The 16,052-nt window shown below is 41.8% G+C and overlaps 1 protein-coding gene across 1 annotated transcript in view; it reads left to right on the plus strand.

The window, feature by feature from the left end:
• Positions 1-10,525, plus strand: part of LOC137149665 (insulin-like growth factor 1 receptor) — a 267,209-nt gene extending 256,684 nt beyond the window's left edge. Inside the window, exon 21 of the mRNA XM_067543216.1 lies at positions 3,125-10,525. Within this exon, the coding sequence (XP_067399317.1) occupies positions 3,125-3,491 (367 nt within the window). The 3' untranslated portion in view covers positions 3,492-10,525. The remainder of the gene's footprint in view (positions 1-3,124) is intronic.
• Positions 10,526-16,052: the final 5,527 nt, after the last annotated feature.

A 16,052-nucleotide genomic window follows, 5' to 3' on the forward strand; every position in this document is an offset into this window, starting at 1 on the left:
AGTCCTCAGGATTGTATGTATTTAAATACAAAGAGAGTTTTATCAGCTCATGAATTCTTCCAGTTGTCTCCTGGAAAGTTTTCTTGTTGAGATGGTGTAAACAAGGCCTCCAATCCCACCGAGTTTTAAAAAAAGAAAAAAAAAATGTCCTTTTATGGGAAGCACTGTAAGGTTTTTGACTGGAATGACTGAAAAGAAACATCACATGTTCTTGTTTGTGCTGATGTCACATACATTACTCCACTGCTTGTGGTATCTCCTTAGCATTGCCCCTAGGCCGCAGGGCTGTGAGCCAGTGAATATCCAATGTTCTTGGCCCCAGCTGATGCTTCTATTCAGGGACATAACAGTCAGCTGCAGAGGAAACAGCAATGAAGTAACAGAAATGGATTTTTTATTTAGAGTCCATTTATGCTGCCCTGGCATGGAGGGGCCAGAGCTGGGGTGAGGGACTTACCCCGATTTTTAGCCTGACAGAGTTCATCGCTTTAAAAATCAAATTCTTCTTCTATTTCCTGTGAAATAGTCACTTGGGTAATGTATTTTCAAAAGTGGATTTTACTCAGCTCAGATGATGAAGGATATTGACCCTAAATAATAGGGAATACTTTTATAGGCATTTCAATTTGGTTTGAGTTGCTTTTGTCAGGAGTAGGTGTGAACCAAGCTTGCAGAGAGTTAAATGGTTTCTTGGACATCTGATTTATTTCTCTTTAATTGTTCATTAACTTGAGGACATTTTACATATTGATAGACGCCTGTAGACATTATAATAGGGGAATAGGATGCTGACTGTATGAGTATGTCTACATTGACGGTGGCAAAGTCGCCACCATCAGATCGATCTTTCTGGATCAATTGAGTGGTCAGTGTAGACCCGCTCAATCAATCAGGAAGTCGACACTGGTAAACCACCCCCTCAAGTAGTGTAGCGCTGCGTCCCCGTCAACGCATTGCAGTGAAGACGCCGCGCAGAAGGGAAGCACGGCAATTGACGGGAGTTATGCAAGCTACTCTGCATAGCTTGCGTAACTCCCGTCGACTGCCACCGAATCTCCAGGTAAGTGTAGACCAGGGCTATGATCTAGGAAATCCAAGTTGTGATTCTAAAGTTTTATTTAAATAAATCAGACCTCTGAGAATAGTCTTGTTTTCAGAGGCTTATGCTGTTTAATTAGCATAACTGAAATCAACCTATGTTGGTATTCAGATGAGTAACCCATTGGGGGCTATCCATAAATTATATAACTCATCAGGGCATGGGGGTGGATCCTTAATTTTGCATCAGAGTGTGTTTGAGTGTTGCAAGGGGATGGGTGGATCTTGAAAATAATAAAAAATGTGGTACCTAAATTTATGGACAGCCCTCTGAACGCCTCGGAAATTCATGGATTTATTCTCACACAACCCCTGTCAGCTAGGGAAACATTATCCCGACTTTACAGAATGGAGGCATGGAGATTAAGTGATCTGGCAAGAAGTCTAGCAGAGCTGGAAATTGAACCCAGGTCGCCTGGGTCCCAATCTATTGCCTTACCCACAAGACAACTCTTGGAAAGAAAAAAGAAATCTTACTGGGTCACCAAGCCACTCCTCTGAGAGCTGCTCTAGGATTGTTCTCTACCATGTATTTTCTAGTGTTTGTTCTGCTACTCTGTCCAGTTTTGATTGAAGGACTCTGATTTGTGTCATACATTGCAATCTATCCTTATTTCAGTATGGTAAAAAGTTACCGCTTTGACAAAGTTGCACATTTTTTTTCTAGGTTGTGTTGCTATGTGCATTGGCTTGAAGATTTTATATTAATTTTCCTTTTCTTCTAGTGTTACCCTTAGCCTGCTTGTGCCATAAGAACAAGAGGCATCCCTGCCCCTTAGCCCAACAGAGGATGAGCTACTTAGTTGTGTTTCGTTCAAAGTACAGACTGATCCATGAGAAATATCCAGTCTTGCAGTGTCATGGAAAACACTGTTTTCATTATGTGTGTGGTGGTGTCTCATCTCGTGGTTTTTTTCTGCCAGTGTGGGATGTTGTCCTGGCAGATATAACCAGAGATGTATTAAAACAGGTGATTTGTAAAATATTACTGTATCGCTAGCTAAAAATGAAAATCAGTTGAGAGCTTTAAAAAACTGGGCAGCAGCGTTCAAAGGTACAAGGCATTCAGGGTGATGGTTGTCTTTCTGAGAAAACATTGCATCACTGTTTTGCTTTCCAGGAGTTCGATGTGGTGTGATTTTTCTTTTCTTTAGGCCAGATAGGGGACTATATTCAAGCAAGCGTTGACTCTGAAAAGTACCAACAAGTCAGAGTAGTTAACCGACTGCACGTCATCTCTGTGTGATGTTGTAGCAAAGAGGGCTAATAGTTTTTTAATGAAACGAGGAAAATGTTGAGTAAAGAGGTGACACATGGCATTGATAAGAGTGCTACTGGAATAGTGTCCAGTTCTGGTGTCCAGACCGTACAAAACATTTTGAAAAATTGGAGATGATTCAAGTAAGCACTACAAAAATGAATGCATGTTTGGGAGAACACCTCGCAATGAGAGATATGAAGAGCTCAATCTATTTAGCCTCTACATCCATTTTATGTAATTCGTTCCTCATTCTTTCTTTAATCAAGATTGAATGTTTCTCTGATATATACGTTTTAATTCGATCATAATTTATTGGGCTGTATGCATGTATTACTGGATGTAATTTCAGTGATCTATGGTGTTCAGGAGGCCAGACTACACAGTTACAATGGTCTCCCCTCTGGCCTTTAAAATCTGTTAATCTTTCTTCTCCATAACTTTGGTGGAAATGATCTTCCTGAATCTCTCCCATCTCCTATAGCATATTCAAACTTGCCAATTTGAAACTGGGAAATAATGTAATTCCACAGAGGCTATTTCTGCTGTTAGGAGATTTGTACTCTTAGTGTTGTATTTCATATTATTAATACTTTTGTTCAGGGTAGTTAAGCAATGGGAGTTGTGCAATGGCAGGCATGGGTGACTGCAGTGTGAAAAGTCAATGGACTTAACTTTCAGGGTTCTAAAAGCACTTCTTTCTGTAAATATATAAATTATATGTATATATTTATTTTGCTAGGGTTTTTTCAATTTTTTTCATTCCAGGTTTGAGTTGATGCGTATGTGTTGGCAATACAACCCCAAGATGAGGCCCTCCTTCCTGGAAATAATTGGTAGCATTAAGGATGAGCTGGATCCAGCATTCAAAGAGGTCTCCTTCTTCTACAGTGAAGAAAACAAGCCTCCAGACACTGAGGAACTTGATCTGGAGACTGAAAATATGGAGAGCATTCCTTTAGATCCCTCCTCCACTCTCCAACCCACTGACAAGCACTCAGGACACAAAGCTGAGAATGGCCCAGGCGTGGTGGTCCTGCGAGCCAATTTTGAGGAGAGACAACAGTATGCGCACATGAATGGGGGGCGCAAGAACGAACGGGCCTTACCTTTGCCCCAGTCTTCGGCCTGCTGATCCTTAAACCAGAATTTCACAAACACACACACATTGGGGGAAGAAAGAAAGAAAAAAGAAAATATATTCAAAAGCCTACTGTACCTCAGTGGATCTTCAGAACTGCCATAGCTGCACATCGGAGAATCCTCTTTTCAGTAAATATGTTAGTTTTTTTTGTTCAATATGCAAGCAGATGTTTATTTCAGTAAAGGATCTGTTCAGTGGGGTGCACAGTCAGCCTTTTAAAACTAACGTTAACACTTAATAGCAACAGAAAACTTGAGGTCTGATGTCTCTCTCTTTCTCTTTCTTTCTTTGATTCATAATGGGAAATATATCTGCGTGCAGATTCAACCATGCTGCACTTTTATCAGATCAAAGAAATTGCAGGCTCCCCGTTAGCCCTTGCAAGCGCCTGCCTAACACTGTAGGTCTTTATAAAAACTGAACTTAAAAAAAGAAAAGACTGGATTTTTAATGTTACTCTAACCTTTTTAGGAATACACAAAAGAATTTTTAAAGGGCCATCATTCATTCAAGGTTGTTACCATTTTCAACACTGCCAAATTTTGCCAAAAAAAAAAAAAAAAAAAAGAGAGAACTTTGTGGGGTGGGGGAAGGGCTGTTTTGTTTTTTGGGTTTTTTTGTTTTTGTAGGCGTGGAATGGAGCACAGTAATCAACTGCTCCATTGAAAAGAAATACTGACCAATACGCTCCATTCAATCATACACTGGTATTTAAAAAAAATCAGATTGTCTAGATCTTTTTTTAAACTGGACAAAACATGATTTTTTCTCATGATGGCGAGGGGCGGGGTTTAGAAACAGTCCTCCCTCCACCTGCCTCCCCACCAAGAATTCTGGACAAAACTGGCAGTGGTGAGCCAAATATCACACACGCACTCATACACTCTTCTATATATTTCGTGCAAAAAGTTGACCGCATGCCGAAAACAGCAAAGCAGCCTGAAATGAACCGGAAGGGATCTCCATCATTGCAGCCTGCCCTCCTCCTCAGGCTTGCAGGAAAACACGCATTGAAACAAATATTGGAGAAGACAAAAAGCGGTATTGGATTCAAGCACGCGATGCTTCGTTGACCTTTTCTCTCTGTTATTAAGACTTCTCAAAGGGTCTTGCAGTTCTATGTTAGACCATGGATCATTTGCATACGCATTGTCTTTTGTGTCACTTTTATAACTTTTTTACAGTTCAGATACAGATATATGTCTGTACAGAAAAAAGCTGCTATTTTTTTTTTTGTTCTTTATCTTTGTGGATTTAATCTATGAAAACCTTCAGGTCTGCCCTCCTTCCCTTCCCCCCTCCAACAAATTTCTTATGCTTTGTACTATAGTGTGTAACTTTACTTCCTCTTCCCAGTAACTGATCCCTGTAACATGATATGCCATGAACTGTTTAATATGTTTTTATAAATACATTTCCTCCTGTTTTTTTCCATTAGTTGTTTTACAACATCTTGGCTGTATGGATTACAGGGCTCTTGAGAGGATTCAGGGAAAAGGGGTACACAACCAGTAGCATTTCAGTGGTGCTGTGTGGTGGTGTTTTTAACCCTATCCTCCCTTCCTCTGCTAACCTCTGCCCATGCAGCACTTGAGTCTGTTACAGTGCAAGGCACGATACAAACTCAGGTCAGGAAAAAAAGTTACATATTGAGTACATTCTTGTTCAGTGTTCATATTCATCATTGTACAAGAGTCAGAGCCCCTCCTTCCCTTGACTCTTGTTTTGGTTGTGACACACGCATATATATATATATATATATATATATATATATATAATTTTTTTTTTTTAATTGTTGGGTACAACAGTGGACACCAGGCTTTTGGGTCTCTATTTTTTAAAAAGAATATTTTAATCCTTTCATCCCATGAATAACAGCTGTGTTTAGTCTAAATCAGTTGAGCTGTTGGTGCCAAGCATTTTTATGTTTATGGTCATTAACACTCTGATCTAGCAGATCCCAGCTACTAGGCTTTCTCACTAGAAAATGTTCAAAGACCACCTTCTGCCCTGCACCTTGTTCAAGATCCCCCGATTTGCCGGCAGCCACGATACTGGCGTGCTGTCGAGATAAGGCAGGGAGGATCAGAGTGCTCTCAAGTGGCCACCAGATTTGCTAGGGAATAGTTAAATGGGGCAGCTATGGAAACCTGTACAAGTACAAGCCTGTTGCTCAGACCATAGACCAAACTTCAGCACAAAAGAGAGATATTAGCTTGCTTGCTTCGGCTGAGGAAGCCTTATGAATGTGGGAGGAGAGAGGACGGGGTTGGGTGCCCTGCTGTAAGCCTAAAACAAAGGAGCCATAACAGTTGCTCATCTTAAGTTAATTAAAGCACGAAGCCCCTTGTTTAGCACTGATCTAACCAAGTGATGGCAGTAAAGAGGTTCTTCTGGGATGGAAAAGTTAAATTTTTTGAGTAAGAACAAAGAATTAAAATATATTGATTGCTAGTTGTGCCTGGAGATTTTTTTTTAAAAAAGTTTGTAGTGCTTTTTGCTTGTGTAGTTTTAGGTCCCACTATCTTCTCTTGCCTCTGTCCCATAGTTACTTTTTCCCTTTAAAGAAAAGACGGAAAAAAAAAAAAAGTTAATTGAGAAGGTATTCTATGTAGGATTTTTTTTATTTATTTTTGTGATATCAGTTTAAATCACTGTAGAGATGCCCCATAATAAATTTAAATAGTGAGATAAGGGTTTTCAAGTATGATGGGGACAGTTTTTGATTTTTTTCAAACATTTATCTACCTCACTCTTATTTTTTATATGTGTATATATAAAAAAAATACATCTCACATTTCTCAGTAGCCGATAAAAATGCCGTTGATACTGGTAACCTCTCACTCACTCTACAAACCACATACTCTAAGTTTTGGAGAGAAGCAGTCACTACTTTTCTCAAAGGGTGACTTCAGAGGGGTGTTCTCATCTTATTTTATAGCAATTTGGTCTTTTTTCATAGCATTTCTAAGATTTATTCTGAGGCGGGGAGGAGACACACCTGAGAATCATTTGACTTAAGACCACCGTTCTTTAAGGAGTCTTGGAAGCTGTGAAATGCACTGTCATTACAGTCATAGTTCAGCACAGTGCTTTATATCCAGCAAATTCATTATGGAAGCCAATTGTTTACAATATTTGCAGGTAGATAGAGGGTTGTTACAATGAAGCAAACGGCCTTTCTGTTAATCCTTAAGAGTGAGCGAAGTCGTTCTTCACAACTTTTCTCAGATGCCACAGCCACTCAAGGGACATTTGACTGAATCAATACCTAAAAATGAATTGGAACATACAACAATAACATTGCTTTCCTGACCAAATCAAACAGGGCAAAAATATCACAGGCTACCTGCTAATAACACTACATTGAGTTTACAACTTGGGATCTTTACATTTGCTGCATCTGTTTGGCGAGAGCACGGATTTCTCAAAACTAAACGTTAAATGGGAATTTGGAATGTGCTAGTGGAAATCTCCAGTCCCTCCCAATCCCCTCTACGCCTACTTCATAACTGTGAATTCTGATGGGTGTGCGCCCCTCTGTGGCCAGGGATGGTGAGCCCCGAGTGACTTGCCGGTTGGCTAGGTCCCCGTCTCAGTGGGCCCGATCCTTTTTCCCTCTTATGGCTTGGGAGCTGGACATGGCCCAGAGGTTGGGAACAAAACTCCCTTTAGCCATCGGAACCCCCTTCCCGAATCCTCCATGGGGAGGTGGAGGGGAACAAAATTGGACTTCCAGAGGCCTGATCCTGGCCATCGAATTCTGACTTCCTTCTGACCATGCTTAACTGGTTTACAAGCAATACAGAACTAACATAACACAAGCCTGCCATTAACATGATGTATAATGTTTCTCTTTCTCTGATTCTGGCAGCTGTTCATGCAGGTGTTAGTTGTGGTGTCTGAATAATGTGGTGCTTGGCTACTTTTGAGATGTACATGGCCTCTTGAATGTGCAGTGCTGTGGTTAGGAACTACAGAGTTTGTCTTTGCAGGCAGCGTTTCTCTCTAACGCCAGAAAAACCAACATTTCAGATTTACTGGGTTCCCTTTTGTTTTTTAACTTCCCCAATTTGTGAGTGACCTTTGGGTGTAGTGACTGCTCCTCTGTCAGGCACATATTGATTTCCACAACTGGAGATCCTCAGCTCTTTCAGCCGGCTATGAGGGTTTTGTTAAAACTGTCCAAGTTAATGGTTTTTTTTAAATTGTTATGTAGGTGGTTAAGAAATATTAGGAAAAAACACTAACAATATAATACCCGTTATGGTAAACCTTTCGAAAGCACTTAAATGAAAGGCAGTCATGTGACTAAACACGGTATGCACGTGTGATGACAAAGTCAGCTCTCTTGGACCAAACTGCCTTAATGATACCATTGTATTCTCTGCTCACAGTTCTAGCCTAATTCCATATTGGGTTCCACAGCATTTTGTTGATGTTTTCTGTGCATTAAATAGCACATCACTAGCTTTATCCACATGGGCTTTTCATGCAGACTTCCCTTAATAGTAAATAACATTGTTTATGCATGTGAACAACTGAGAATGTTGGCTTGATATTGGCATAAAATGGTTTGTAATGCTGCCTTTTCCTGAGAGACCACTGGCTTGCCTGGTATGCAGAATTTAGAGTTTCAGCTGTGTTTGAATAAAATTGTAGTGATCCCATTTCTGAGCATAATAAAAACCCCCAAAAAACCTAACCCAATCCACACAACAAGCATTCAGACAGATGGTACCAAGATATCAGAACACAACATGGTAACAAATTGGCATCACTAAGGGAGCAAGAAACTTTTATTTAAGTTTTTGAGACATTCTTCTCACCTGACTTTGTCATTGTTAAATCTTTCAGAGGTATAAAAGGTGGTTTGGTTGCAAAGGAAGGTGACAATTATATAAATACAGAAGCATCACATGCTTGGTACTAAATAAGATATTATTTTTGTTGGGGTAATAGACTAGACAGAAGCCAAGTATGATGCAAAACTTGAGGCCAACACATGTTCCACCAAGACTCTTTCTCACTGTGATGCTTCTGTTCTTTAAAGCTGGTTCTAAGTGATGTATGACTCTAGATTTGTTCGCACTGATGCTCCTGTTGGTGTCAATAAAAAGCCCAGTTTGCCCAGGATGACTGGTCACCAGATGGAACTGCTATTAGATCCTCTGGGAACTGCTGAGGGTTGTTAAATACAATCCAAGTCTGAATGACACTCCTTTTGTTGGTATACATATATAGATTTTTTTTTAAAACCCTTTTCATTCCAGTAGTACAAGTAACACTTTCTTCTGTTACTCTTACTTTGTTTGTCAACAGTGTATTTAATCACTGGGCTAAGCAACAATAGGGGAAAGTGCAAGAGATTCACTCTTTCTTAACCAGTGAAAGCCAGATATTGCAGCTGCACTCTAAGTAGTTGGTGCAAACAAGAATTACGAATAAAGGATGACATGCAGATGAAACGTTAATTGCCAGAGGTGCTGAAGATACAGAATTGTGGGTAGTTAGGAAGGGTTCAGGCAGTGCCTCGATTGAAAAGACTGGTTATTGTCAGTAATAGCATTTAAGTTACTTTTTGTGCATTTAAGAAACACAACCAGGTCACTTGGAATTGAGAATGGTAGTGTGGAGAGGTGAGAACAAAGGATGGAAATACGTATTCACAAAGACACAGGGCTTGGCTGAAGTTTGCAGTAGTCCAGAGCTTGATATGTGAGACAGCATCAAGGATCAGGCATCATAACTCTAATAATTTGTTACTTGTAAATAAACCTCTTAATGTCTCAGCTGTGGAGGTAAATTCATTACTAGGAGGTTTACAGATATCAGTGGTCAATATGAATTGAAGTGCATCAGCTCTCAGTCAATCTGTTTTGCAAATACCATATGACTATCAATAGTACATGTGCATGAGCGCGTGTGTTCATCTTTTTCGTATGCATTAGGGTAATTAGTAATCCATTAGCATTTTCAACAGGGCTTTTAAGTCCAGTAGATTACGGGTAGTCAGTCGACGAAGATCTGGTTTACAAGAACTAACTAAATGTTTCATTGCATTTTGTAAGTACATAGAATAATAATACATAGAATAATTTTACAAAATGTTTGTAGTTTATAAATGCTCATAAAATAATTTAAAGGCACTTTCCTAGGTCTGTGTGTGGGTGTGTCTGTATATAATCAGGTTTTTTTTGATGATACCAGTTTACTAGTTAGCTTTACAATATGCCAAAAAGGTTCATTAGCTTGTCCAACTCATAGTTCACCCCTTTCCCCCCAAACTGTGTGTCCCAGTGTACAGTAAAAGTAAATAAAGAGGTTGGGAAAATGTTCTGTATCTTCAGTATCCTGGTCTTCTAGAACCCTCTGGTTGGGGTGGGATCATCTTAACTGGTCATTTCACTTTACTGAATAGTGCAGTTTACTTAATAGATTGAAAGAACCTCATTGGTTATGGAAACAGAATAGGTATTGCTGCTAAGCAGTCTTAGTTGCTGTTATGCAGTACTGGTTTTTCTTACTGTTGACAGGTGGGGTGAAGGATATGACTGCAGAATAGACAGCATGAGGAAAGGCAGTTTTCACAGTTATCATTGAATTCAAGAAAACGATGTTTACAGATTTCTTATCACTTCAAATATGATGGTTTTCGATGCAGCCTATTCGATTTCTGTAGATATCTAGCACCATTAGAGCTTCGTTGAGATGAACAAGGAAGGGTCCCTATTTATTTTTATTTAAATAAGAATACTGAAGGTTGTTTTTTTTTTCCAAATTAGATTGAACTTTTGTCCTCCCCTACCTTTTGAAGGTTATGGATGGTTTAGATGCCTTTGAGAATCATCTTTCTGTTTTCTAAACCAGTGAAGTTTGAGTTGAAAGGCTTGGCCAGAGTTTGTCTACCTCTGGGACAAAAACAATATTAGAAAGCACTATGGAACTGATGCATTTGCAAATACAACATTTACCAAGTTTTCTTGTTTAAAAAAAAGCTTTTTAAAAAAAAAAAAAAAATTAAAACATTAATAACATGGCCAATTTATTACATTAAAAAAGACTTGCTGTGTATAAATTATACCTTAAGAAATTCCTGTTTATATTAAAATGCATCAGTAGATGGTGAAAAAAATTCAAAATGGTTTTGTATATTCTGTTGTAAGAATTTATTCCTGTTGTTGCGATATACTCTGGGTTCTTTACATTATGAAAAAAAAGAAACTTTGTCTATTTTGAATGGCTGACGCTAAGGCTCCTTTAGTTTCTCTTACTCTGCTTTTTTCTAGTATTACAGTACTACATGATTTAAGTTAAATAAAAGAATTCTGTATGCATTTGTCTGCCTTCTGATTTTATTACTAGTCCAAACTTAAGCAAAGAAACTATAGTCCCAGAAAGCTAAAATTTCCATCTCTCCTCTTGTTGATATCCTGCCCCCACAGGGTTTCTGTAAAATAACCCTGGATTTCTGTTAAAAAATAAATAAATGAAAATAAAAAATCTGATAAAAGTACACCTTTAAGGTAGATGGTTCAGGGTCAGTTTTAAGGTATCTTCTCTGCTTGGTGTGTAAGTGCCAGGCCTTCCCTGTTTGCGTTCCGGACAGTGTCACTGAGTTTGACTGCTGAAGCTCCTGGGAGACTTGAGTCCTTTACTTGTGGAGGTTATAGACTCCTTTGAAGAAGGCAAGGTGCTGATTTCTTTGAAGGAAGCATATATTCAGCCTCTGCTCAAAGTCATCTCCAGATGCTGGCAGTCTAATGATCAACCAGTACCTTAAATGCATTTTCTACTAAGATTATGGAAAAGGTTGTGGCAAGACAGCTGTTGGATTGGTAGAGTCATGCTTTTGATTCATTTGATCCTTGTCGTTCAGGGTTTACAACACAGAGACTGCACTTTCGGCATGATGATCATAGCTTGGAGTTGGATAAAGATCAAGCTTCTGTGCTGATCCATCTATTTGCTGTCTTTGTTGCTGAGGTGGTGTTGATATGATACCTGATGAGAGCACTGGGCTGCCTTTAGGTTGTTTTTGTATCTTTCATTTGGAGAAATCTCAGAGTCCAGCTGGATAATTCTTCTCCTGCCCCAATGGCTGTTTCCTGAAGGGTATATGGGTATACCTGAAGGGTATGGCTGTTCTGTCTCCCCTTTTACTCAGCTTGTACGTGAAGCCATTAGTGAGGTTACCAAGGAGAATATGGGCCAAGGTGCTTTCAGTGCGACAATGACACCCTACTTCATGCCCCTGTCCTATCCAGTCCAGAGACTATAGCATGGTAGTGTATTTTAATGTGTTTGGCTGTGAATGAGACACGGATGAGAGCAGTGAAAGGATTTGGCTAAAAGCACGTCACTGTTAAGGAGTCTGGGTTGATTCCCAGCTGTTTTTGATGATCTAATGGCAGCAGTGACCAAGACACGTTTTTCCATCAGTGCGACTAGGGAGTCGTTCTTTCCTCTCACATGCCGGCCTTCTTACCATGATCCATGCCTTTACTGGTGTGAGATTGGATTCCAGCAATACTAGTCTTGAGAAGTGACTCGTTTAAATCCATTCAGAAGTTGAAACTAGAGTAGAATGCAGCAGCCTACTTCTTAAGTGGGATAATCTGCTGTCACCATGACAAAGCATGCAGTACTGGGGGAATTTAAACTGTTGTTTTTTGATCTATGAAGCCCTGAATGGCCTGAGAACATCCAACCGGAGAGACAGCCTCTCCCTGTGCTATGCTGTGTTGTATAGGGATTGCCTTTGTCATTGACGGCATTGCATGGACACTGAGTCTAGAATAAATGTTCTTTTATCATGGTTAAAATCCAGATTAATAACTGCAGTCTTCTTGTTGCCAAATTGGAAAAATCCATTTTCTGTTGTAATCCCTAATTCATCGGAAGAAGTTTAAAGGTCTGCTTTGGGTGCGCAGGTGCACAATACCAGCAGGAAGTGATACCATCTCCTTCTTTGTGCCAAACAGTTCTCTCCCTAAAAACCCACCGACTAAACCTTTCAAAGGTGGTTCCCGCTAATGCATCCTGAAAGCAAATACAAGGGTCACCACTAAAAAGCTTTGTGTTTTATTTGAGGAGAGGACGGCAGTTTGGCACATAATAGGGAAACTTTTTTAACTTTTTAAAACTTTTTTAAAGGCCCACAAGATGGGAGCACTGCATGGAAATTGTCATCCACAAATATGAGCTTTTTCTATGTACGTTTCATATGGCTGATCTTTTCTGCTGGCCTTGTGGGGGCAGAGGGGAATTCTCCCTTTTGTGTCTATGAAGTTAAAATTTTGTATGGTCAGCAACATGCACATCCATGCAACTTTATATATAAGCTGTACAACGCCTACCTGCATATTGGACACCAGGAACAAACTTTCAAAACGCTTTTTAAAGCAATTTGTATCTTGACATTTCATTTCACTTTTTTTTAACAAGTCTCTAGGGGTTAGGCAATGTCACCTTTTTAATACCATTTTCTTGAGAATTTTCCTTGTACCCTAAATCAGAAGTAAATTTGTTACCATTAGCCAGATAAATCACCAGTCATTTATGTTCCCCTAAAGATTGTTTTCATTTCTTCTTTTTAATTTGTTTTACTTTCAAGTTTTTTATATAGTAAAAGATTTGCCAGAATAAATTCATTGTAGGATTTTAGAACATATCTTATATTCCCCCCAAATACTACATAATTTAGGTTTTTTTGTAAATCTTAAGGTTGCCTCAGAGGAAGGTACAACAGTTCTACTGTGTTTTGAGAAACGTGAGCATCTTTTGTAAACCATCCTTTTATTCTGTCTTTTCCCCACACTGCTTTAACATCTCTAAGATAATTATTTGTAGTGCTCTTCCTAGAAAGTCTGCTGTTATCAGTTTGGGTAATGGAGGCACATGCATAAAAGCTGCTCTTCTTTTACTATAATACAGAGAAGCATAATAGGTATAATCACAGATGTACCTACAACATTAAAAAAAAAAAAGCTGAATTAAGGAAAGCTAAACTTCAATTTAATTAAACATAGTTTAAACCAGATTTTAGCTTATGTGCTTTCTATCAGGAAAAATGGAAATTAAAAAGAATTCAAACCATTTTGAGAAACAAACATTCTACTTTGAGTGATAGCTCATGTCCATTCCAATATAGGTGAGTACACACCACCGTGCACTGGTTCCTGGAACTTTTTTCCCCTTTAGCACGGACTTTGTTATCGTTGTTTGAATGGTTTAGTGTTAAATAGTGTCATGGAAAAGATCACACAGTCGAGCAGAGTTTTATTCTGACAGACACACACAGAGCTATGGCCATTGGACAGCACAGCAGGGCCTTACAGGTTTGAATGCCTGTGGCTTATATGGGATAGCTCTTCCCATACTGACGCATAGTGGAGTTCTCCATTGCAAACAAGCCTGACACCCACTTCCTTATCTCTTACCAAGTCTTGGCCAAGGTTGCAAAAGCAGCTTAAAGCACAATTAACAGTCTTCAGCGGGTTTTTTTTCATCCAGAGTCATGCTAACTTACATTTCCATCATTCATTTCAGTGTAAGGCCTACCAGGCCTTGCTTTTGTTCTTCCACAGTAGTTAAGTTAGTCAGCATTAGAATGTCCTGGGGATAGTGAACCCGCGCTGGGTGCCCCAAGTGTAAGATCTGTAAAGCCTTCAAGCCGAGGACTGGATATTGCTGAAGGCTATTTGAGACCGGCCCCCCGTTCCACCTCAGCACCGAGCGTCGTCTTGGTGCGGAGTCTCCACCCACCAGACGGTCCATCCCCACAAAGGGTATGCTCCCCCGCACCGCCTGTGGCGATGCACCAGCCACGGCCCGTTGAGCTTGCAGCTCCGACTCGGAGTCATCGACGGGTTCATCCTCCCCGCCAAGGGTGAGAGGGCTGGTGTCCTGGGATAAACCCGCGCTGGGTGCCCCTGTGGATGGTTGAGACCCCCGTCAGGGGAGAAGTCTCCCACCAGACGGCCACAAAGGGTAGAGCGTGGCGGCTCCCTACGCAGCTCCGACTCAGAGTCATCGAGTTCATCCTCCCCGCAGCACCGAGATCGGTCCCCGGCACCGGAGGCATCGTGCTTGAGGCGGCACCGCTCCAAGTCCACCTCGTGCAGTGGGCCCAGCTCCCGCATCCCGGCACCGACCCCTTCACCAGCACGGCACCAGACTCGATCTCCGGCGAGGAGCCCGACACCGAAAGACCTGGCCGCTTCAACCCATCATAGATCTCGGTCCTCGGAGTCGAGCTCGGCACCGAGACGCCATGGACGGCACCGTTCCCAGTCCCCGAAGGGCAAGCGGCACCGGAAGAACTCGGTACCGATGCTGGTGCCAGGGTGGCCACAAGAGCCCTGACAGTGACCTTATTGGGGCCCATGGGGGGCACAGATAGGACAGGGAACTGTGTCAGTCCCATCCTCAGTGGCACAGCTGGTGGCCCCCCTCCCCCCCCACCAAGCCAACAGACTAAGGGCCATTCCTCAAAGGAGGAATCAGACCCTGAGGAGGGACCCTCCGCGGGGCCCCCTCAACAATCCTACTCCTCTTTCCCAGATGAGGCGGCTGCTAGAGACCACAGGGTGCCCCTCCCAGACTTCAGGGCTCACCAGGAGCTCCTGAAAAGAACTCAAGGAGCTATCAGAGGAGGAGGACCCCCTCTTCAGTGTTGTTGGGTCAGTGGGACCATTAAGGGTGGCCCTACCCATACACGACAGGGTCCTTAAGCTGGCCAAGGCCCTGTGGCAAACCCCTGCCTCGGTTGCCCCCACATCCAAGGGCGCTGAGAAAAAATACTTTGTCCCAGCAGAGGGGTTTGAGTTTTTGTTTACACACACAGCCCCGGGGACTCTGGTGGTGGATGCCACCAACCAGAGGAACAGGCAAGGTGGCCCAGGTACCACGCCAAAAAACAAGGATAATAAAAAACTTGACTTACTTGGGAGAAAGGTATACTCCACCGGGGCTTTGCAGCTCCGTATTGCGAATCACCAGGCCCTCCCAGAGCAGTACAATCTTAAGCTCTGGGAATCCATGAGGCGGTTCGCAGAGGGGTTGCCCCAGGACCAGGCGGCAGACTTTGCTGTGGTCCTGGAAGAGGGTGTCACGGTGGCAGCGGCAGCGTTGCAAACTGCCAGTGACGCTGCGGACACTGCTAGCAGAGCCATGACCTCTGCAATAGTGATAAAGCAGTGTTTGTGGCTGCAGTCATCGGGGCTGTCCCAAGAGGTGCAGCAATCTATACAGGACCTGCCCTTCGATGGGGTGGGCATGTTCTCGGATAAAACCAATGAGAAACTGCATGCTCTTAAGGATTTGCGAGCCACGCTCCATTCCTCGGGACTCTACACTCTCCAGGCCTCGAGGCATCAGTCTCAGCCGCAGTCCCAACGCCAGACACAGCCACTGCCTAGGCCATTGCCTAGACCCTCTCAGCCTGCCAGGGGCCGAGTAAGGAGCAGGAGGTTTGGTCAACGTAACCCTCCAACTCGTCCGCAACCTCCCAGCAAGGACCCTCTAAGGGGGCCAACCATAAAAAACAAT

Source organism: Emydura macquarii, unplaced genomic scaffold, assembly GCF_026122565.2.
Source record: "Emydura macquarii macquarii isolate MOO-44397 ecotype Brisbane River unplaced genomic scaffold, CSIRO-AGI_Emac_v2 contig_799, whole genome shotgun sequence".
NCBI lineage: Eukaryota > Metazoa > Chordata > Testudines > Chelidae > Emydura > Emydura macquarii.